This window comes from Rissa tridactyla, chromosome 1, assembly GCF_028500815.1.
Source record: "Rissa tridactyla isolate bRisTri1 chromosome 1, bRisTri1.patW.cur.20221130, whole genome shotgun sequence".
NCBI classification, from domain to species: domain Eukaryota; kingdom Metazoa; phylum Chordata; class Aves; order Charadriiformes; family Laridae; genus Rissa; species Rissa tridactyla.
The window spans coordinates 128,390,854-128,412,861 of NC_071466.1; the positions used below are offsets into that span (position 1 = coordinate 128,390,854).

The 22,008-nt window shown below is 46.0% G+C and overlaps 1 protein-coding gene across 1 annotated transcript in view; it reads left to right on the forward strand.

Annotated features, from left to right (window-relative positions):
- The window catches only part of GAP43 (growth associated protein 43), a 56,656-nt gene that overhangs the window by 23,287 nt on the left and 11,361 nt on the right, over nt 1-22,008 (forward strand). Inside the window, exon 2 of the mRNA XM_054182289.1 lies at nt 8,649-9,270. Coding sequence (XP_054038264.1) covers nt 8,649-9,270 — 622 coding nt within the window. The remainder of the gene's footprint in view (nt 1-8,648; nt 9,271-22,008) is intronic.

Below are 22,008 nucleotides of genomic sequence, written 5' to 3' on the forward strand. Positions count from 1 at the left end.
CTCCACTGTCCAGGATGGGGAAGGAGCAGTAAAGGCTCAGCCCAGAGCTGTCACATGTTAACTCACCCACATCCAAATCAGCCTGCTTACTGACAGGGCCAGCTCCCCAGCAGGGCACTGTCGAGAGGCTGACGCAGGGTCCTCAGGACCTCTGCTAGCCCAGCACTCATGGAAATGACAGCCAGGGTTGTGCAGCAAGGTGGCATGGGCCAAAGGGAGCTCTGCCAACACCTCTTTCATCTGTGGCACAGTCAGTCATGCAGATCTGCTCCAGCAGACCCTGCTCGGCTGTTTAGCTGCCTGTTTTTTCTTGGTATTTCCCGCTGTCACGCCCGTCGGATGTGGATCAGTGATTTTCTCTCTTTCCCTTGCACTCTCCCTTCCTCTGTATCACATCTCTGCCATTGAGCCTCTTATTTATTTGCCTCTCTTCCATTCAGTACCCTGGCTTTGAACAGGTTTTACCTCTCTCTACACCTTTCCTTTTCTCCTCTCCATTTCGTTCCTTTGTTCTTCCCTCTCCTCTACTCGCATTCCTTTCCTTCTCTGCCTTGAGCTCTGTCTTCTCTCCCCTAGCCTTCCACCTTACCAGACCAGCTCCTTGCAAGTGCCCCTTCTACACACCCTGGGTTTTAGCCCCACACCTCCCCTTCCCTGCCCACCCCTGCAGTGGCAAAGCCTGGGACTCTGCTGGGGGGGAAGCTCGCTGCTGCAATAGCAGAGCCCACCCTCTGAGCAGCTTCCCAAGCCACGGGGAATTAGTCCATGCCTTGCTTTCCCTAATTGCTGGGGATGTTTGTTTGACTTTAATGAACTTGCAAATGCTTTCTCAGAAGATAATTGCCCGCATTTCCAGTGACATAAACTAAAATAATAATAATAATAATAATAATAGAACAAATACAGCCCTGAGCTTACTGTCAAGCAGGGAGGAAGCTACTTGATGCTTAGCTCTCTATCATCACAAAGTTGAGTGGTGTAGGCAGTCACTGTCAGAAGGAGGTACCAGAGGAGATTCAAGGTTAACAGGCAGGTTAAAAAGAAGGTTCGGAGACTGGATGGACCTGGGGCTTGAGCATTTCATTGTTATTCTGCTGACTGCAAAAACCCGGGGCAAACCAGCAAGGAGCACAAGTGAGTGCTGAGGTAGTGACAGGGTCTAGTTGCCCATGGACTGATGGCCCCTGCATGAAATTCCTCACAATTTCTAGGTGCAACCAGGAAAGGTCAAGGTAACCTCAGAGACCAGCAGTGGAAAGGCTTGTAGTATCCCTGCCTGCAGTTTACTCAGGCTGGGGAGAAACAGGGATGTGTCCCATCACCAGATCTGGGTGCAGCCCTGTGTTACCATGGAGGGAATGGGGTAGAAGCTGTAGGACATAAGCTGCTGCTTCTTGTGGAAATGGCTCTAGAGACCTTGCATAACCCTGGGCTCTGAGAAGGGTCAGCAGCTGCCTGCAACAGATCTCAGGGAAGCAAGTCTGAGCTGTAAATTAGCCTCTGGCCCTTGGCTGCAGCTAGAGCAGAACAGATGTGTCCAGCTCTCATGCGGCCAGGCACTCTGAGCCACTAGAAGTTAATAGCAATTCCCTGAAAATTTTTGTGGAGTCCAAAACTAATGAAGCAAGAAAAAAAAAAAAGAGTGAGGAGAGAGAAAAGGCGGGGAAGGAGAAAGATGGATAATTCGGAGTTTCATGACCTGCTCATGGTCAGCACACCATGGGATTCAGAGTCTGAAGGTGTTACTTTAAAATAAGTCACATAGCAGCAAACATCTTTGCCTGAACTGCCCCGAACAGAACCATACAAACTACATAGTTGAGCCTGGATGAGATTTCTCTTTAGTCCAGTGACATCGAAGCTTGTTTCTGTCCTGTCTACAGCAGAAATCATTCTTTGAATGGACTTTCCTAATCAAAGCATAGTTCAAGGGAAAATTTTCACCTGGTCCTTTTGATGGATTTCTTCAATGTGGTCTATTTTGGGAGTGGATTTACACAGTCAGCTTGGATACCTTCCTGCTTCATTTCCAGGCTTCGGTCCCTTGATTTGAATGCCTGCTGGCTTGGTCCTTCTGGAGCAACACAAGTATTTCCCTCCAAAAAGGAGACTAGGCAGGACTGACAGCACAGTATGTGCCAGGATCCACCTTGAAGCAAGAGCATAGATGTTGATCATGCCAAACGTGCAAGGCCTTCAACACAGTCCACACAGACCTTGTGCCCTTAAGTGCCCTCACACACGTAGGGCTCTGCCCCGGGGCTGTGCACATGCCCTTGACATTAACTGTAAAGGCACTGCCTTGGCAAGCTGCAACCCAGTCCTGTCTCTGAGACTTCGGTTGCTTTGAATTGAAAGATGAGTGAATGAATGCATTCCATGCCCCACAACCACCGAAGTGTTCCACAGAGCCCAGATCAGAAACAAGGCAAGTGCTTTTCCCCAATGACATCCATGAGCCACTCTGCTCCAGAAAGCATGAGTCCTGGACATCAGCCACTTTGCATCATCTTCACGGGCAAGGCTCTTCTTTCTTTCACCCAGCCTGCAAAAGCAGCATAGGCAGTACTGAGTGCCTTTCTCCCTTTAAACACTGGAGCTATAGGAGCTTCAAGGTGGTAGATGACACCACGGTTGGCCACCAGCTTAACAGAAACAGGGTGACAAACACAAAACAGGTGAGGAGAGTATAATGTATTTTTGAGAAGGCACACTGAAAATACCTAAATAGGTCTAGCTTAGATTGTTTTCTACCTCTTTTCTCAGTCACTGTGCACAAGTGAATAACATCCATTGATCTGCCTGACCATCATTAGCTTATTCCATTCCAGGCACCATAAAATAGAGGGGAAGTTTCCTACATGTGAGAGGATCTTGTAGAGGAACGGATGGAGATTCCATTGTTGGAGGATTTGAAACCGGAGAGCTGAAACCCTGCTAGTTATACCCTGGGGAACCATCCTGCGTAAGCCTTCAGAGAGATGAATTAACCTTTTCTTTCTCAAGGGTGTTTTACCCACCATCACCATAGTTGTCCTGGGAAAAAAAGGAACTCTGTTTGTTTCCTCGCCTTGCAGACAGGTTGTGCTGAGAGATGTCATCCTCTAGCCAGGTGTCTTCACACCATTTAACTGGGTTAAAAAAAGCTGTTCTCTGTGCTAAATTGCTTCTTCACTTCACAAGGCGTGAAAGCCTTTTCTCTCTCTCATGTGTCCATGCTTCGCTCCTTCTGGGGAGACAGCTGGTCTTTTTTTTTTTAATGCATTCTGCTCCTTAAATGCTGTCTCTGAGACAAATCAGGTCATGTAGAGCCAGGCCCACAAAAGCATTGAGGTGACTCAATCCTGTGAAATCAATGGGAGTCAGGTGCCTAAGTTTCCCTGTGAGTCTGGGCCCAAGTGACCTTGAATAACATCAGTAGGAACATACATTATGCTGTAGTCAAGATTACAGCATGGACTGAGATGCGTCTTAACCCCACAAGTACCACGGGCCATTAGTTGGTTCAGCACTACTTCACCTAACTAAATGAAGGAAAGATTTCCACACATACCTTAGTGCTGGTGTCATAAGAAAGGAATGACTCGGAGTCCCTATATCTTTGCATGAAGAACATGGGTTATTTCTTTTTCTTTAATAATCGGGTACCATGTTTCCCTTGGGTTGTGAAGTGAGGTACTGATAACTGTCACTGGTCCTATGTATGTCCAGGCTCTGGCCGGTATTGATGCCTTCTCTTGGTGAAAGCTGTGTAAATTCTAAATCTGGACTGCTGGCACATGGGTTTCAGAACACCAGGAGACAGCAATGTAAATCAAAGGCTCTGGGATTTGGTGTCACATTAGAGAGGATCTCCTATCTAAGGACCGAAAGGAGTGGGATACCAGGGTGATGACTGAGTGTATAGCAGCTTGATCCTAGGATGAATGTTAAGGAGACTGACACATGCTATATATTGATGGGCAGAGAAACACCCGGAAAGGGAAAGCTACAGAGAGAGCAAAGGAGACTCTATAATATTGAAAGACCTTTTAATGAAACAGTATGTTCTTTCTTGATCTCTCCATCCCAGCATCCAAAATACAAAACTATGTGGTTATTTTTCCAAGGCCAGGCAATGAGGTGCACCACAAGAGAGAAGTGGACAAACAGCAAGCGAGGAACAAAGCACTCAGTCCCCTCCTTTCTTGCTCTTTGCCTATATGTGGCTGCAAGCACACGGAACATCTGGAAAACATCTAGTTTGTCCATTTCACCTGCCCTGCTGTACCAGCATGTGGGACATTTAGAAGGGCCTGGAAGTTATAGTAACACTTTCTTCATTCTTTGCCGTATTTTGATCCCCCTGTAAGCTGTAAGTTTGGAGATGGAAAGTGGAAAGCAGGCCAGAGATCAGAAATCTTGGGGTTGTGGCTTCATGCAATTTCCACAGTCCTGGTGCCTAAGAACTAACTCCTGCCCTACCTGTGTCTTAAATGTTCCTTTCTCATCTCTACTCTCTCAGCTATGTGACAGCAAGGAAAGTCTCACAGGAACAGTCTGCCTGGGAAGGGATGTCCTAGAAACCTGGAGGTGTGGCAGACAAGCAGATGGAGATGGTGAGAGGATCATCCCTCTAGGCTTGGATGTTGTGTGCTGTGTAGGTAGAGACATAAAAGCTTAACAGTGCGTTTCATTAAGGCAAAGCTTTGCACACTGGCTTCAGTGCACATCTGGGGATGGTCCAAGTAAAAAATTGGACATGTTTGACTATGTATGTCCTTTTATACATCCATATAGCTGAGTATCTCTCCACCTCAGTGATTTGAAGTCTTTCTGCTATTGAAGGATCTATAATTTGTCTCACACTAAATGAAACAGAGGCCATTTGCTCTGTGTGAAATGACAATACATTGCATGCACACTTACAATATCATGAGTATGTCAATATTAAGTACTAGTACGAGTTTACTTTACACATAGATTTGTAAATAAAGTGGGGGTGTGATGGAATACTAATATATGAAACCTATCCTTACCAGACCTGATTCCTGGTTGGTAGCTCTGGATTCTGTACAAACACTAGTAATAATAGTCACTTTATTCCAGAATTCACAATACTATAACCAAGATGTCATACACGCATGGCAGATAGATAAAACAGATAGATTTCTTGTTTTCCACTGAGATGCTTTTGAATACATCCTGGCAGGGCTGATTCACCCTTTTAGCTTTCCAAGGAAGATAAATTGCTTTCCAGGAGCTTCACTGCATACAGGTTATTTTTGAGCAGCTTCCTTAATTAAGGTTTATCTGCTGTGTGCGTAATCCACAGATGAAGAGCTCTTGGGTTTTTTTTTGTGTGAACAGAAGTTTCAAACAATCTGTTTCTCACACAACCCATTGTTATACAACATAACGCACATACCAGATAGATACTGTGTCCTGCCCCTAAAGTAACTGCAGGCCAGTAGCCTGAAAATAAGTCATTTCAAATGCCTGGGATGTTTCACTGGGGAAGGACTGAATAGAAATGGGATTCCTGAGGGCCACAGTTGGCACAGACAAACTATTAGCACATTTCTTTCATCCATGACCTTAAACTCCACCTCTGCCCCAGCCTCATGTTTCTTATCTTTTATATCTGAAATTATGCTGAAAGCACCCTGTTGGAAATACATTTTGCAGTTGCAAACCTTGCTATCTGGCAAGGACTCAAACTGATGTCATCCCAACTGGGATAAGAGGACAGTGATGTCATCGGACTGGCAAAGGAGCCTTTTAGCTCTGTAATGCGGTAGGTGCAGGTGAGAGGTTTCAGTCTGCCCTCCCTGGAGAGGAAAAGTCCTCTCCCATTCCCTGCCAGGTAAAGGGCTGGCTGACAGTCACAGCTCTCTGCGAGTTCATTTGTCAGAACAGCAGGTGAGCCAACCCTGCGGCTCACTGTGCCCTGGCCCCCTGCTAGCAGTGGGAAGGAGATAAGGGCTGCATAGCCCAGGTAACAGGTTAATTCCTCTAGAATCAGAGGCATGCATGCAGCAGGCCACACTTCATAATAGCTGTCCTGGTTGGTGCCGGAGGTACGTGGGATGTGAGAGCAGCAGGGACAGTGGCAAGAGAGATCTCCCTTCAGTCAATGGTTTTCATCTTCGTCCAGGGATTAACAATTTTGTTACATTCACTAATGGTTTTGCAGGAGTCAGGCATATGGGACTGGACCTTTAGGGTCTCATAGTTATGTCTAAATTGTCTTTCCAGCCTTCCAAGCCTGCTGCTGTTTGAAATTGGCCACAGTCCTTAGGGAGAGAGAGTCAAAGCTAGGGCATCTAAGTGTTACACAGTGCTATAAAGAAGTACCTAGTCTGTCTTCATGTTGCTGTGGCTACAGTGTAATGCAAGTATACTCAAGCCCTCCTTAAACCAGCTAGTCCAGGTATTAGTAGTTATGTTGCCACAGCAACACAGGACTTACTGCAACCTGCAAAACTTGCCTAAGGAGCAGGATGGATGAGCCTGTGCAGAGCTCTGCACTACCCTGGCTGGATCCCAGCTGTTCTGTGTACAAGCTGGTTTAAAGGTACTTCCGATTTGTTTCCATCCCCTTGTGCTGAAATAGGCTGGAAAGCTTTCCCCAGATGCTGAATAACACAGTGCAGAGTTAGCTATGCAAGCAAAAGACATATATGAATGGTTACAGCATGCTAACGTCTGCATCGTCTTTACGCATAACCATCACCTGCTCTCTGACAAGCTGAGACGAACATGAAAGCCCACTTTCCGTACCACGTCACTTAATGCACTTGGGGCGGTGTAGCCTAAGTGCTCAGCTGTGCCCCTGTGATAGGGACAACAACCGAATTGTCCCTGGGCGCGGTCAGGAGCACGAAAACTCCTTGTGCTGAATTCTGTGTATTAATATCAATTGCATATTCATTCACAGGCTTTTTCACTCACCCCCTACATAAGCATCCTGGTGCCTAGTTTCTCTCCCAGACTTATTTCCTGCTGTATACAGGCCCATCCTCACCCCTGCACAGCTACGTGGAGAGGTTCTTTTCCTTGATGATTTGGGGCTTCTCATTCCTTGGCCACCATACCCACTCAAGCTCACCCCTGTTTACCCAGGGAATGATCCTAGGTGGGCACCAGTGCTAGGGTGTGGGATCCTGCACTCACTGGGGACCCAGGGAGAGACAGTGGGTACCACCTCTGGCATGCCGGTGGCCAAGCGTTTGGTTCAGTGGCACAGCTTCGCTCACACGTGTGTGCCTGACCCTGTCTCACTCCGTGGAAATGGTCACTTCCAGTCTGTTTCCCAGTGATCACTGCCAGTGTGGCCAGTCCTCTCTCCCCCTCTTCACAGGTATGATGTTTCCAATGCCATGTGTGCATGCTGCAGTGGCTTCTTCTCCCTTATCCTGCCCCGCGCTTTTTGAATGTATTTATAGGCTGTACACTCTCTCTGCTCCTGGGCCTTTCCCCAGTTGGCACCTCTCAGTTGCAATGGCCTAAGGAGTGGTTTCCTCTTCCCACCCAGGAATAAATGTGTGCTATCTTTCTCAGCCAGCTCGTTTTCTTTCTTTTGTGACCTTAGCCAGTGATGGAAACCAGGTGCAGACAGCAAAGAGGCCAGTGGCTCTGCTTCCGAGTAGCTCTTTTGAATGCTTCCCAGTGGGAATATTAATAGAACAGTGTCCTTTTATCAATATGCAGCTGAGCTGCCACGTGCCCAAGAGGTGCTAAATTATTGGGGTGAAGCATTGTATGTCCTGTAGATTCGGTGGGGTTTTACAAGCTGAGCATTATCTGTCTGCAGCAGACCAGCATAAGGCACAGGCTCTATTTTGGTCCCATTTATGACTTTAATGCATGGCTTAAGTCTAAAAAACATGGGGAATGCCAATTCTTTCTCGAAAGGCTGAATTCCTCCCAATAGTCAGAGAAATAATAATAGTCTGCTGAAATTGGAAAGGCTGATATCTATCTGCCTATTATTCCTTCATCGAAACCATGAGTGGGGAGCAGAGGCAAAGTGCCTGGAGTGCTTGCAGGCAGGGCGTTTGTGAGGAGTATATCCTGTGAATATCTGTGTATGTCTGACAGCATGCATCTGTGGTGGGGCAGGCAGCGATTCTATTCTCTGTTGGCAATCCTGAGCCAAAAAGATATAAAGGGCAAAACACTTGGTGTCATTAGAGTCACACACCTGTGAAACAATGTGTCATTATAAAGAAAAAAAGACTTAAAGGCACAGGTGGATTTGCAAAGACTGTGAAAAACCCTCTCGGGAGAGTGTTTTGAAAATGAGTAGGGAAAAAAATTGGTATATTTCAAAATGGATGGGAAAATAAATCATGGGAATAGAGACAACCCAGCTGGTGGAAGCCTTTCCACACAGCCAAGGTGCTTTCAGCATTGCTGACAGAGATGATGAGGTGCTTTAAATTCCTTTTACAAACCTTCTGTGTCTGTCCAGCCCTAGGATGAAATTAGAGCCACCTGGCTTCAAATTCATACCAAATGGAAAGGCTGCTTTGAAACTTGTTACTGGTTAGCAGGAGGGGAAGGTGGGACATTCCCAATGAAACACGATCCTGGGCTGCACTTGTAGAAATCTTAACTTATCTCCCTGTTTTCTTCTCTGCCCTCTCCCTTGTTCTTCTTTAAAGGTTGAAAAAAATGAGGACGGGGACCAAAAGATTGAGCAAGATGGCATCAAACCAGAAGATAAAGCTCATAAGGCAGCCACCAAAATCCAGGCCAGCTTCCGTGGACACATAACAAGGAAAAAGCTCAAGGGGGAGAAGAAGGGAGATGCCCCGGCATCTGAGACTGATGCCGCTGACAAGAAGGAGGAAGGCCCTGCTGGTGGAGCGGCTGAGAACAAAGAGAGCGAGGCTCCCACTGCCACAGAAGCGGCCGCCGCTGACAGTGCCCAGCTGGAGGAGGGCAGCAAAGACAGCAGCGCACCAGCAGAGGAGAAAAAAGGAGATGGAGCCGCCGACACGGGCTCAGAGCAGCCAGCCCCACAGGCTGCCACTCCTGCTGCCTCCTCGGAGGAAAAGTCCGCTGCTGCCGCTGAAACGGAAAGTGCCACTAAAGCTTCCACTGATAACTCGCCGTCCTTGAAGGCTGACGAAGCCCAAGACAAAGAGGAGCCTAAACAAGCCGATGTGCCTGCTGCTGACACCACTGCCACCACCACCCCTGCCGCAGAGGATGCTACTGCCAAGGCAACAGCGCAACCCCAAATGGAGACAGTGGAGAGCAGCCAAACCGAAGAGAAGACAGGTGAGTGAATGCCTCGCAAGGGAACAGGCCTCTTCAGAAATGGGTACCTCCCTCGGTCTCTTGGGGATGCATCTGAGCTTGGCCAGCAAGGGCAGGTGCGGGGTCAGACTGAGGGTTAACAAGGGAATCCCCTTTCTGGGTTTTAGGGTGGGGGGAGTTGCATGTTCTTGCTTAACAGCCTCTTCCCTGCTTCCCAGCAGCTTTTGGAAATACTGCACCTCCTCTTGATGCTCCTGTTCCTTCAAGTGGAGGTGCCATCCAGCCCTTTTTTCCATGGTGGTGGGAGAGTGTCAGCCAGCTAGGAGGCCTAAAGGAGCCTGGGAGAACTCCCCAAGCTCTGCATGTGCTAAAGGATGAGATGAACCTTCCTGGTCACACTAGCACAGGCAGCTTCAGCGGGGCAGCAAAACAGCCCGAGCTGATACCAGCACACCGAAGGCTGCCAGTTTGAGGTGAAAATCTCACAAGGCAAAAGCACTCTCATACTGCAGGAGACCATTTAGCCTTTCTGGTGGGATGGTCAAGAAGGAGCCAAAAGGGTCTTTTTTCCGTCTGCTTGTAAATGGATGAGATTCCTGGTACAAACACATCCTGGTCAGGAACATCTTGTTGTCAGCATTGCTTACAGTTTCATTCACACCAATACTTCTAGCATCTGTACTTGGAGTAGCCCATGACAGCCATACTTGCATGAAGCTTTTAGACCTCTCAGCTGGGTCAGACCCACATGGTAAGAGGATCAGGTAGGGAAAGGGAAGATTAAAGCCCCTGACAGCTCAGTGAGGACAGAAGAGAGGGTTGAATGCAAACAGTTGCTCTAGGAGGTGTTTTCAATTTTTTGCTCTTGACTGAGTGCAGCTCTGCTTAACTAGTTCCCCTAGGAAGAGGTGAAAAGTTTTGAGAGGCAAAAGTGAGCATTTTTGACAGAGGCGTAGTGTTTCCAAACCATAAAGAAGAGCCATTTTTGAATTGTGATACCGAGCTGGGTAGAAAATGCATCAAAGACCTGAGGATACTTTTGCTCTTGGTCTTTACCTTGCTTATGTTATCAAAGAAGGAGAACATAAATAAAACAAAAGGTAACATCAGAGGTGGGCACCACATGAAACTCAATCAAGAGGCAGTGCCAAGCGTAACTGGCCTCCACATTCATGAGACATTCAGTTGTACAGGACATTCTGCATTCATTTGCTTGTTGGGGCAAAAATGTGGCATATCACCTTGATATTCATAAACAGCCTTATGTAAATGCTACAGAGCCTCAGCATCCAGTGTTGCACTTACTGATGTTTCTCCGTCATTTCATTTGGTCCACTGCTTCTCTTCCACAAATTACAATTCCCAGTCTCTAATTAGACTTCCAAGCTTCATAGCTAACTCAGAGCTTCAGGCGACTCTGTTTCTGCTCAACAAAGTGGACAGATAGGAAAGAACAGATATCCAAAATGCAGATAAGTACTGAGAGAGGAGCTCATGCAGAACATTTATGATTTAAGGTATGGACAAGGGGAGCGGCCTTCAAGAGCATGAGTGTAAACAGAATGTACACAACAACAAAGGGTTGCTGCTTCTACCTCCTTTCATTTAAACGTTTCTAGAGATAAGCCTTGAAATTGCATCGTCCAAGTTGGGGTTTTGTTGTTCAGGTCTCCAGCCCTTTGTTCTTACTTTGTGTGATGAGTTGAGTGGCAAAATAAATGTCATGTGATTTTTGAAATCTAATTTGGTATGTTGCATGCTGTACTTGCATTGTTTTTATGCTTGGGCAAAGGTATAAACATCAGTGGCCAAAATAGGACAGAGTGAACTGGTGTTTTGTGGTCCTCTGTACATAGGATAACGAGTGCTAATTAACTCTTATTTAAGACTTGGGATGCCTTTTTCCTAAACAAGAGTACTGATTCTGCTTTGAATTAACATTCTATTTTTAGTCAGATAAATCTGCTGTAATGGATAGAGGTAGGAAATTCATAGTAGCAGGTTATTTAATTTACTTAATTTTACCTGTTTTGAGTCACCAGAATCAAAAAGCATGGTTTATTTCTATGCAGTATTCAAAATTATTTGCAGGTATCTTCCCCATGCTCTTGTTGGCTTTAACATCATTTGAAATTGCCAACCATTCATGGCCACATCATTTGAAGTGGCCATTTAAATGCATGGTTTAATATGCATTTGCACATGATACTGTTACTTATGTGAATATCTAGCCAACAGAGTAAGTTGGAAAATTTACAATCAAATATGTATTTAAAAATGAGTTTTCAGTAATTGTTTGAGTGTTCAAGGCCAGTATGTGCATCTATTTATACTTATTCAATATGCATGCAGTAATACTTAAGCTTACCAATGTTTGCAGAAAGCAAACATGGAAGATGTGTGGCCCCGGTCAAACCGATAGTCTTTTTAAAATGTTAATGAATATAGATTTTTTTTTTCTCAATGCCTATTCCAGTATGATATCAGCCTTCCAGTCACAAACTTGAACAGCTGGGTAAGTGCCCCCAGAGCCATCCAAGAAAGAAATGCAAAAAAGATTAAATAGGCCTTCTTTTCCATCTCTCTGAGGATGCTGCGTTGTATTCTGCAATACACTCTATAGCACGACGTCCAGAACAGTAAGAAGCTGCTTTCTTATTAAAGAATATTCCACAAAAGAGCATCATCACAGTATAAAAGTTCCTACAGACAGGAAATATTTCCTGACAGAAAGGCTGTGTTTTCTTTTTCCTATCTTCATCCTATTACTCCCTCTCATCTCTTTAAACGTCTCTGTTTGTCTCTTGGTGCTTACTCTTTCCATAGACTTAAAGACATTTGCCACGTCTTGACCTTCTTCCCAGTCATCCCCCAGCAAACACAGCACTGGTGGTTGCTGGCACGGCTGTGATGGTTTGGTCATTCATGAAAGAGGGAGGGCTACCAAACATCTGCCACTCCAGTACTCCTCCAGCCTGGGGACAGATCCTCTTTCAGCTTCATCAGTCCCCTTCTCCCAGAAGTCATCCCCTTGGCTTTCAAAGGTCATCTCATATCGTTTTTGTGATCGAAGACTGGCACAGTAGTATGCAGTGTCAGGCTGCCAAAAATAAATCAAATTGGCTCCTAGCCAGTGTCATCGGTTGGCTGGTTGCCATGGCATGCTTGGCTGCTACTACCATGAGGCGTGACAACCGTGCTACTTTTGTGTGGTGATGTTCATCTGCCTTGAATTTTACTACAATGGCTGTATCGTGTTATCTGTGGATATCTTGCCTGGTGCAAACACAAGCAAAATGCGAGGACAATTTCATTTATACGCAGAAGAGATTTTTGCCTTCATCTAAGGGCAGGACAAAAAAGGCAGGAAGAGGGGAAAGGAGTAACTGACCAGATAAAGAGAAGTGCACAATTTTTAATGCTTAATATTTAATGTTTCTGGAATGGGAGAGAGGCTGGGTGATTCTTCATAGTAGTCGCTAATTCCCCTGACAGCCCTCAGCTCTCCTTGCTATTCAGTTCCACATCTTTTACCTGTCTGTTGGTAATGGCTTAGGAAACGGCTTCAAACAACTGTCCTGTATCCAGTAGCAGTTGATCTGGAACCCCAGACATTCCCAGTTGTACAGTAGGGCAGTTTCTAAGCGATCCTCAAGGTATCAAAAAGTATATGGAAAAAGTAGATTAATTCCAACCTGGGTAAGGCATGAAATGAGTCAGTGGGCTTTGTTCAGTGGCAATGAGGGATTGATGTAAGAAAGTAAACCTCTTGGTTCTCTTCACGTCTTTTGGTGGGTGACTTGCATGCCAAGAAAGTGTTCTCTTATCTGAGCATTCTTGCCAAGACTTATGTTTATAGGCTTTCTTGTTATGATCCAACTTTTGCCTCTTTGGTGTTGATATTATGCTTAGAGAGGCTCCCTTCGATGACAACCTACTCAACAGGACAAAATTCAAAATGGTAGGAGGGAATTCATACATTACATATGGATGAGGAGGTGAGACTTATTCTAATCTAGGTTTTGTTGGCTTAAATCCGGAGAGCTGCCATCAAAGTTACTGGAAAGAGTCTACGTTAGCGCAGCTTTGAAGTGAGATCAGCATCCAGCACAGCAGACTATAGAAGAAGATAGGCTACTGTGTGCCTTATGGGGAGGAGAGGAGAGGAGGTGAATGTCACACAATGTTAGATTCTCTTTGTACTTTCCCAGGTTTTCAAGTCTCACCTCCACATTTGGCTAGCTCTCACATCAAAAGCACTCTCAGATTGTCATGTAAGAATACAACAAAGCCCAGAAATGTGAAAGAGTAAATTGTGCCTAAGGAAACAAATGGATCTTCTTTTGTTGGGAAATGAAGAATGCTTTCTCCCGCTTGATGAAATAGCTTTACAATGGAGCACTTTCACAGCTGAAATGAAAAATCAGCCGGATGACAATTGCTTTGCATGTAAGCGGGCCAGCAGTTCCCCCAGGGCCCTGTGTCCTGCAAGCAGGGAGCACTGGGAGGCACCGTCTTCTCTTCACTTCCTCAGAGGGAGCAAGTCCCTGCGGATCCTTTTTCATGGTTTAAAGTTGAATCAGTTCTTTGTTTTCAGTTCAGTCAGCATATTGATGGAAAGACAATACTTGCTTCACCTAGGGAGCACTGGCTATATCAAGATTTGGAAAGGGAGACTGTCTATCGTCATGTGCCAGCTAGAAGGTACAGCCTGCGCTACGCAAGAGGATTGCAGTTGTATACCTGGAATTTTGTCTTGGCCAATGGGTAGCTGGCATGAGGCAGAACACCCTCACTGCCGTTCCTGTTTCACGGGAGCTTATCTCTGCTGCTACACCTGGCAGCCGAGGAAAACAATGCAAATACAGTAGTCTTCCCTTGACTGCCCCAGAGGGAACAACTCTAAGCAAGCGTGCCAGCGTTTTCTTGTCTGTAGTACTACTCCAGCAACAAAGTAAGAATATAAATGCAATTTAGGTTACCTGCAACATGCTGAAAGGTGTCAAAGTATGTACCTAGTCCTCAGTTGCTCTGAAATGTTTAGTCTTTGCATTGTATCTACACGGGTATAAGCATTGCATATGTATTTCATGGCCTGCTTTGCATTGGAGCAAATAGCCATGTGAGGGGCGGGGTGAAGAAAGTGGATTATCACAATTTTCCAGAGAACAGGAAACCTACACACTGCATGCTACAAGTGCAGGATTTCCTCCTCTGTTGCAGTGAAATACTGTCTCTGGTCCCATGTGTGTCTCAGGTCTGCTGTTTTCTAATGAGATGCAGCTTGCCCCATATAGGTGGGAACTGCACTAGTGGGCTAGTGGTGAAGCAGGACCTGACCTCCTTTAATGAAATCTTAGGTGGCACTAAGCATATTTACTGATGACAAGGTGTGGGCTGACACTGGAAAAGGCCTCTTGAGGAGAGGCCTTTTTTGCACTCTTTTGCACCAAGGAGGTACCAGTTCTTTTGGGACCTCAGTAAGAAAGGCTGGTTAACTGGTTTATTTTGTGAATGATGGAAACTATAGGAGTCTTTCATCCCTTATGATGTTGGGAACCACAGCTGTTGCAGTATTGGCTGAGCCCCTCCTTGTTGATCAAGAGGGAATGGCTTCAAGCTGCAACAGGGTAGGTTTAGGCTGGACATTAGAAAAAAATTCTTCACAGAAAGAGTGGTCAGACACTGGAATAGGCTGCCCAGGGAGGTGGTGGAGTCACCATCCCTGAATGTGTTTAAGAGTCGTTTAGATGTGGTGTTAAGGGATATGGTGTAAGGGAGAACTTTGTAGAGTGGAGTTGATGGTTGGACTCGATGATCCCAAGGGTCTTTTCCAACCTAAATGATTCTATGATTCTATGATTCTATGGCATGCTGCACAGAATTCCTGCTCATGGGGAGGTTGGACAGCTTCATTCTTCTTCACATCTTTATGATATTCTTCCAGCTGAACAAAGCTATCGGTCTTGAACCTGTACAATACTGAACTTTCTGGATGGGATACCAAGGTTTGCTGAGAGTGTTATGCTCTTACACATCTCCATAGGAAGGAGGTCTTACAAGCCGTACAATACAGGTGGTATTGTTTAAGGCAGTGCATACTAATGGCATGGCATGCGCTCATGTTGTATAGTGGTTGCTCACGCTAACACATGGCTCTCTACAGCCAAGGCTGATGGTTAAACTCCATCTAGATTTTGCTCAAAATCACTGTGTCCTCATTACAATATTTTCCACCGTGACCCACTACAAGTGCACTCAGATCATCTTCAGAAAATGCCTGAAATCTCCACATGGGAGGAAGGCTTTCTGCCATAAATGATAAGCGAATTTTCTGCTGAGAAGGGTTCAAATAGCAGACAAGTGGACAGAATAGACAGATGGACAATGAAATGTAAGTGGCAGCTGTTCGCTGTAGCTGCCAACAGTGCTCTGCACCACCACCAGTGTCATCTCTTTACACTAGGATCAAGTAGGCTGAACTTTTCAGATAGATATGAGCTTGCAGAGTATCAGCTGGGATTTACAGCTCCAAGGAGCAGTACTTTAAAGGTAGCAGTACTGCCTCTGTGGTACAGCTGACTGCCATTTGCAGAGGAAAGGGATTGGGTAAGTTCAGCAGGTCAGCACAATCAGATTAGTTAGACATTCCTCGAGAGCTGCTGTAATAGGTGCATTAATACTGGATTATCAGTGGCAGTGCAGTGATCACTTCCAATCTCTGTGGCAGCTCCATGGACTCTGACAAGGTGAATTTGTACTCCCAAGGGTCCATGCAAATAACTGGTAGAGGAACACAAAAATTGCCAAGCCAGGCCAGACCTAACATCCATTTATTGTACTTCTCACAGTGGCTAGCACCAAATACTGCTGTGGGCAGATTTGAGGTAAACAACCTCTCTATTGCTAGGACTCATTCCTGTCCTCTGCTGCCTAGGATTTGGCTTAACAGTTAAAGCATGATGTATTATCTCTTTTGATACTAATTTTAACTGTGGCTTTATATGGCATATATATAAATGCACAATATCCAATTGGCTAAGTGCTAACAGCTTCCCCAACTCCAACCAACTGTACAATGGCTGGGAAGTTCAGCAATGAATTGGCTACCATTGCCTTAAATATCTTCCTGTACTTGTGTTATGCCACAGAAAAGCAAAAGCTTCTGATAGCCCTACATTATGTCATTGATATTGTATATAGCATCATATAGTGTGCACATATGCACAGAAGGCATAGTACCATAGCCCTTGCTGTTCATCCCTTTCCTGAAGAAAACACAGGCAATGCTTTCAATTGCTTTTTATATGAAGTGATCCCCATGATTTTTAGCATCTTTGTTTCTTTTCTCTGCACTCCCTTTAAATCTGCAAATGTCCTTTGAGATGGGGTGTACACACTGTACACATTAGTTCAGAAAAGGCTGTACTTGTACACGTATTTCCAGAAAATTCCAGAAAATTCCAGAAATACACGTATTTCCAATATTTCTTCTGTTTTGCTCCTCATCCCAGTCCCTATGCACACCAACATCTTTGCTTTTTGAAGACAGCTGACCAGTGAGCACTGATGACTGCAATGACATCCAGGTCTGTTGTGGACTTGGGAGTTCTCTTTGTAAAGGCACTGCACAAATATTTTATTCAGCCATATGATGGTCTGTGAGATTGGACAGTGGCCAAGAGAACTAAAGAAAATGTGGGCAGTGACAGGAGGCTTACAAGTTAAGCCACTGCCTTCAGCTCCATGGGATAGGTTTCGCGTCCAGTTCTGGACCTCCAATAGACCTGTGAAAGGCCAACTTACGCAAGCTCCAGTCTCTAGCCACAATATATTTCTCTAGGCTACATTCACACTGCAAGCTTAACTTAAAGGAGGGTTTCCTCATTCCCTAGCTTTTCTCTCTGGTGGCGTTGAGTGTCTTTCACGCAAAATATAGGGGACACACTTAGTGATAATATATGGGGGAAAACTGAATGATGGAGAGTGCTACTATTGCGTGCTTAGCTGTTCTCTGAAGGGGAGTCTGGTCTGGTTTTGCAGGTTACTAGAACTGTGACTTTTTTCCTAGTTCTGTATTCCCTGCTAAAGAGTCCTTTTGCATATCCTGTAGCTCTAATGGCCTGTACCATATAAAAAGCCTTGGCTTTATCATCACAAAACGTGTATGTGATCTGTGGAAATGCTTCTTTTTTCTTTCTGTGTCCTTAGCTACATCATTGTCAGCATGGGACACTGGAACAGAGCTGAAAATCTTGGCTGAGGTCCTGGCAGCCAGGAGCCCACGTTGGACACCTGCCCTTTGCAGGGCTGCAGAGTAGTCAGGAAAAGAAGTATAGAAACCTGGACAGGGCCCAGAGATGTAAAGGAAAATGCTCTTCTCCTAATGACAGGAAAAGTGAGACTCAAGGCTTCATGTAAATAAGTCTTAGGTAAAGGTCATAAGGTCCCAATTATCCACTGTTCAAAGGACCATGCACATTCCAGCTGTACCTTGAGGCAATAGCAAACGAGTCCTCTTTTCATTATGAAAGAAAGCAGAAGGTGGAAGACACTATTCAACCTCTCCATCTTCCTTCATCAAAACACAGTAATTGGGAATTATAGTAATGATAACCGGACATTACCTGTAACCTACAGCGCTTAGTGAAGAAGAAAATCTCTCTGACATTTGGAAGAGCATCCAAATCCCAGTGCTAAAGTGGTGCAGTGCTGCAGAACCGTAGCTGACAATGCACTGCATGTACAGGGAAAGGGATGGGAGGGCAGGAGCAAGAGCTGTGACCAATCTACAGGAGCATTCCCCAGTGCTGCTGACTTTGGCAGAACCATCTTAGCAGCTGTGAAAAATGTTTCAAAGACCTTACTGGGTAACCATTTGAAGAGGTTGAAGACGTAATAAAGTAAAACTAGTTTAAAGTTGGGGTGGTGGAAAGTACTTTTAAAAACCCCTTTGCTGTTCTTAAAGGCTTTGGGCACCCATTGATTTGGAAATGACACAAACCTCTTAGAGGGAGGTGTGAATGCAAGCTCATGTGGACTAAGTCCATAACTGCCTAGTTTTTAGATGAGTATAGGACTCCATCCCCTCACTGCTTAGAAATGAAAGAGTATGTATTCCAGCATAAACACCCTGTGTTACCTATCCCAAAATTTCTCTTCCAAGCTCCCCTTCTACCTCCTTCCTTCCTCCCATCTTTTACAGCCTGTTTGGAGGCGACACTCACCAGCTGTAGCTGCAACTATGGGGCTGAAATCTAAGCCTCACTAACCTATGTAAGGCTAGGATTTCACCTGTGATTTCAGCATCAGTGTCGTAATCAATTCAGAGTAATCTTCAGTCATCAGTGCTGGAACAAGGGATATGCCACAGGAGACTGAGCCCTGGGCTGGAGCCTGCCCTGCTGCACTTCAAAAAGATGTTCAAGTTGAAGGAGTCTGTGGTCTTAATCTTAGATCTACTCACAAATGGTCTGTATGTTTCTTCCCCTGGGAGGCACTCAGTGCAATATTGTAATATTGGTCTTCTGCTTTCCCTTGTGGTCAGAAAGGGTGGAAATCCCTTTCCAGATCCCTGGAAAGGGATCACAGGGTCTGATCAGAGGGCTGCTGTGAGGTTATCTTCAGTAGAGCTGCCGCAATTTATACAAGCAGCAATTCTGTCTGGCCTTTTGTCTGCATTTGCAGTCTGTTGTTCAACTGGTACACCAGGGATCCAGATGATGAAAGCACCGCAAAAGGAAGTAACTTTATTGCCAGACAGTGAGGAGGCATGACTGTCACCTAGATCTCCTAACCCGGTACCACACCTGCTCACTCCTGCACCCTTCCCATGGTGCAGCTCCTAGTGTTCAGCATAGACGTTCAGGGTGCTGCAGGACTGGTTGCTGTTTGAGAGATTCTTCGGCAGTGTAAACAGTTTTGGCACGTGCCTTTAAACTTGTCTTTGGGGATTAACATACTCTTTGCTCAAACCTGTCCCAGCACTACTGCTAAGCCTTTGTTGGGGGACTTATCAGCATGGTCAAACACGGTGCCAGGCACAAGGACTGAACTTGACCATTTGTCCATGACACAGCCTCTCCCAAACACCCGAGGCCCATCAGGAAGGCAGGGGGAAATGCACGGCACTGCTACTGAGCATTCAGCTTCTCTGGATGAACAACAGACTTCGGTCTCAAGAGATACTAACCCATGACTGTTCACTGCACTCAATAAAGAGACACAAAATGAGAAAGAAAACGTTTCTGTGTGCCTCAAGCTAGAAACCTTCTTCATGGCTGAAGCCAAATGACTGTGAGAAAGATGGATGGAGTCACTGATTTTTACATCAGAGAACAAGGAGAAAATTCCAGTGGTTCCTAACTGATGTAGCATGCAAGTACTTCTTGTCCTCGTTTCTAGCAAAACACATACACGTGTTTCTACCAACCAGAGGAGTCAAGCCTAGTTGCAGTTCAAACCACCTCCACGCAGGGCTTCTGAGTCCTGTGCCAGGCTGGAATTTTTCTGTGAAACATTTTTTTCATTAAAAAGCCCTTTAATTTGTCAAAACCAAACATAGTATATATCAGTACCAGGAATGATGGGATTTGTAGATTAAAGTGGCAAGAGAAACCTTTGCCTGCTTTTAGAGTAGCTAGCAGGTGAGGGTCATGTACTCCCTGAAGGGAAGGGAAGATGGGCCCATGCCTTACCCTAGGAAGCTGAAGTCCACTGAGCTTTGCAAGCAAGCCATCGGGCTGCTGGATGAAGTTTCCCCTGATCCCTCCTGCTGGAGCTGTTCCACTTTGTATAAATTATTTATTATTTGCTGGACCCGGGACGTGGAGTTTGGTCTCCCCCATTCCAGATGAATGCCCTCACCACTGGTCTACAGAGTCAATGTTTTCCTCTGTCCCAATGAATATTTAATGATTTATGGAAGTGGAACAGCTCCAGCAGGAGAGGAAGAGAGATGTGTTCATTCACGTGGATATCTCACAACATCGCTCTGCGACCAGAAGGCAAGACCTGAGCCAAGGACCTTTACAGTGAATAAAATCAGCCAGAGGACCAGGGGAGACAACATGAGCACAAAACGGTGGGGTGCCACTTCCTATGCCTCAGTGCAATTTCAGAGCAATTTCAGAGCAACTCAGACCCAGGGGGTTCATACCTCAGATAAGGCTCTCTTCTGTGACAGCCATTGTCAAAATGATGGTGCCCAAACTGAAAGTATGGGCTTCTCCACCTTGGTCAAAAACTTAGAAACTCTGCAAGTGGGAGCTGTGGTGACTCACAATCACTGCGGACCTGTGCAGAGCCGGAGTCCGTAGCAGACTTTGGCTATGCATGAGATAGTGGAGGAGCAGCTACTGCTTGGCCCCACAGCCGAGGCAGGGCCACCTTGGGCTGGCAGTGTTAGCAATGGGACAGCCACAGCAATGCTCAAGTGTTCTTTGATGAGAGAGAGAAGCCTTGTCATTGTAGGCTAGCTCAGCAAAGGGCTGTCTTAGCACCCCATAGGCTCCTTTTTTCCACCATAGTGGACAGTACTGAAGAGCTTTGACTTTGCCATTGACAACCCGAACAAACCTGCAGCTCCAGGGTGTGAGGTGATGCAACCTGGCCTCATGCTGCCATGGCATGGCCGGCTGTGCATGGGGCATGGGACTGCCTCGCTGTGCCCCTACAAGGTCTCTCCAGTGTTTGCAGCTGCCCCACTGGTTGCCCTCATGTCAAGGGCAAATTCTTTACCCACCTGATTGAACTGTTATTGTGAAAACTCAATTAAAATGAGATGGCTACTGTGGGACAGCTGCACTGGTTCGCTTGGCACAGTGCTCAGAAAGTTCAGAGGCTGGAAAGTCCTTCCCAAACTGGGAGAAGGTTGGATTTTAAAAAATAAAAAAAAAAATTAAAAATCCCACATTTGAATTAAAATCAAAATTACTGATGCTAGCTGCTGCCACCTTCACAGGGAAAACTGCTGCTGGCAGCAAGAGCACTTGTAAAGGGTTTTCCAGGCAGCTCCCCCCTCCCTCCCTCCCTCCCTCCCTCCCTCCCTTCCTTCCTTCCTTCCTTCCTTCCTTCCTTCCTTCCTTCCTTCCTTCCTTCCTTCCTTCCTTCCTTCCTTCCTTCCTTCCTCCCTTCCTCCCTTCCTCCCTTCCTCCCTCCCTTCCTCCCTTCCTTCCCACTGTGCAGCTCGGCTCTCTGAAAATGGCCAGCGCCAGGCACAGGGCTGCCCCAAAGCCCTCCTTTCCCCTAGGGCTGAGCACTTACTGGGCAAGCATCATCACACCTCTGGTCACAGAGATTTCTTGGGGTGGAAGAGGCTACTATGCAGTCCGACCTCCCGCCTGAAGTCAAGCTGTGGCTTTTCACCTCCCAACCCTTAGGCTTTCTCATGGGCACCCAAAGAATGAGGCAACAGATGGAGGAGGATCTGGCCTTTGCAACATGAGCTGAGGAAAGCGTCCAGTTTTGCAGGATGGGTGCTGTGACTCTTGATCTTTCCATCCCTGGAAGGCTGTGATTAAGCAGTCCGAGACAGGGGGTTTGGGGGAGAAGGGAGAGTTGCTCTGCACCAGCAATGCCACTCCACCTTGTCTCGAAGAGAGGATTTCCCCACAAGTGCTCATAGTTCAAAATGCCTCTTCCTATGTGAGGGCTGTCATAATGCGTGTGATGACCTCCTCCTGTTGAAAGGAAAAGCAAAGGCTCCCAGGAGCTTCACCAGGTATAACATTAAGCCTGAACTGCCTCCTAGAGAGCAGT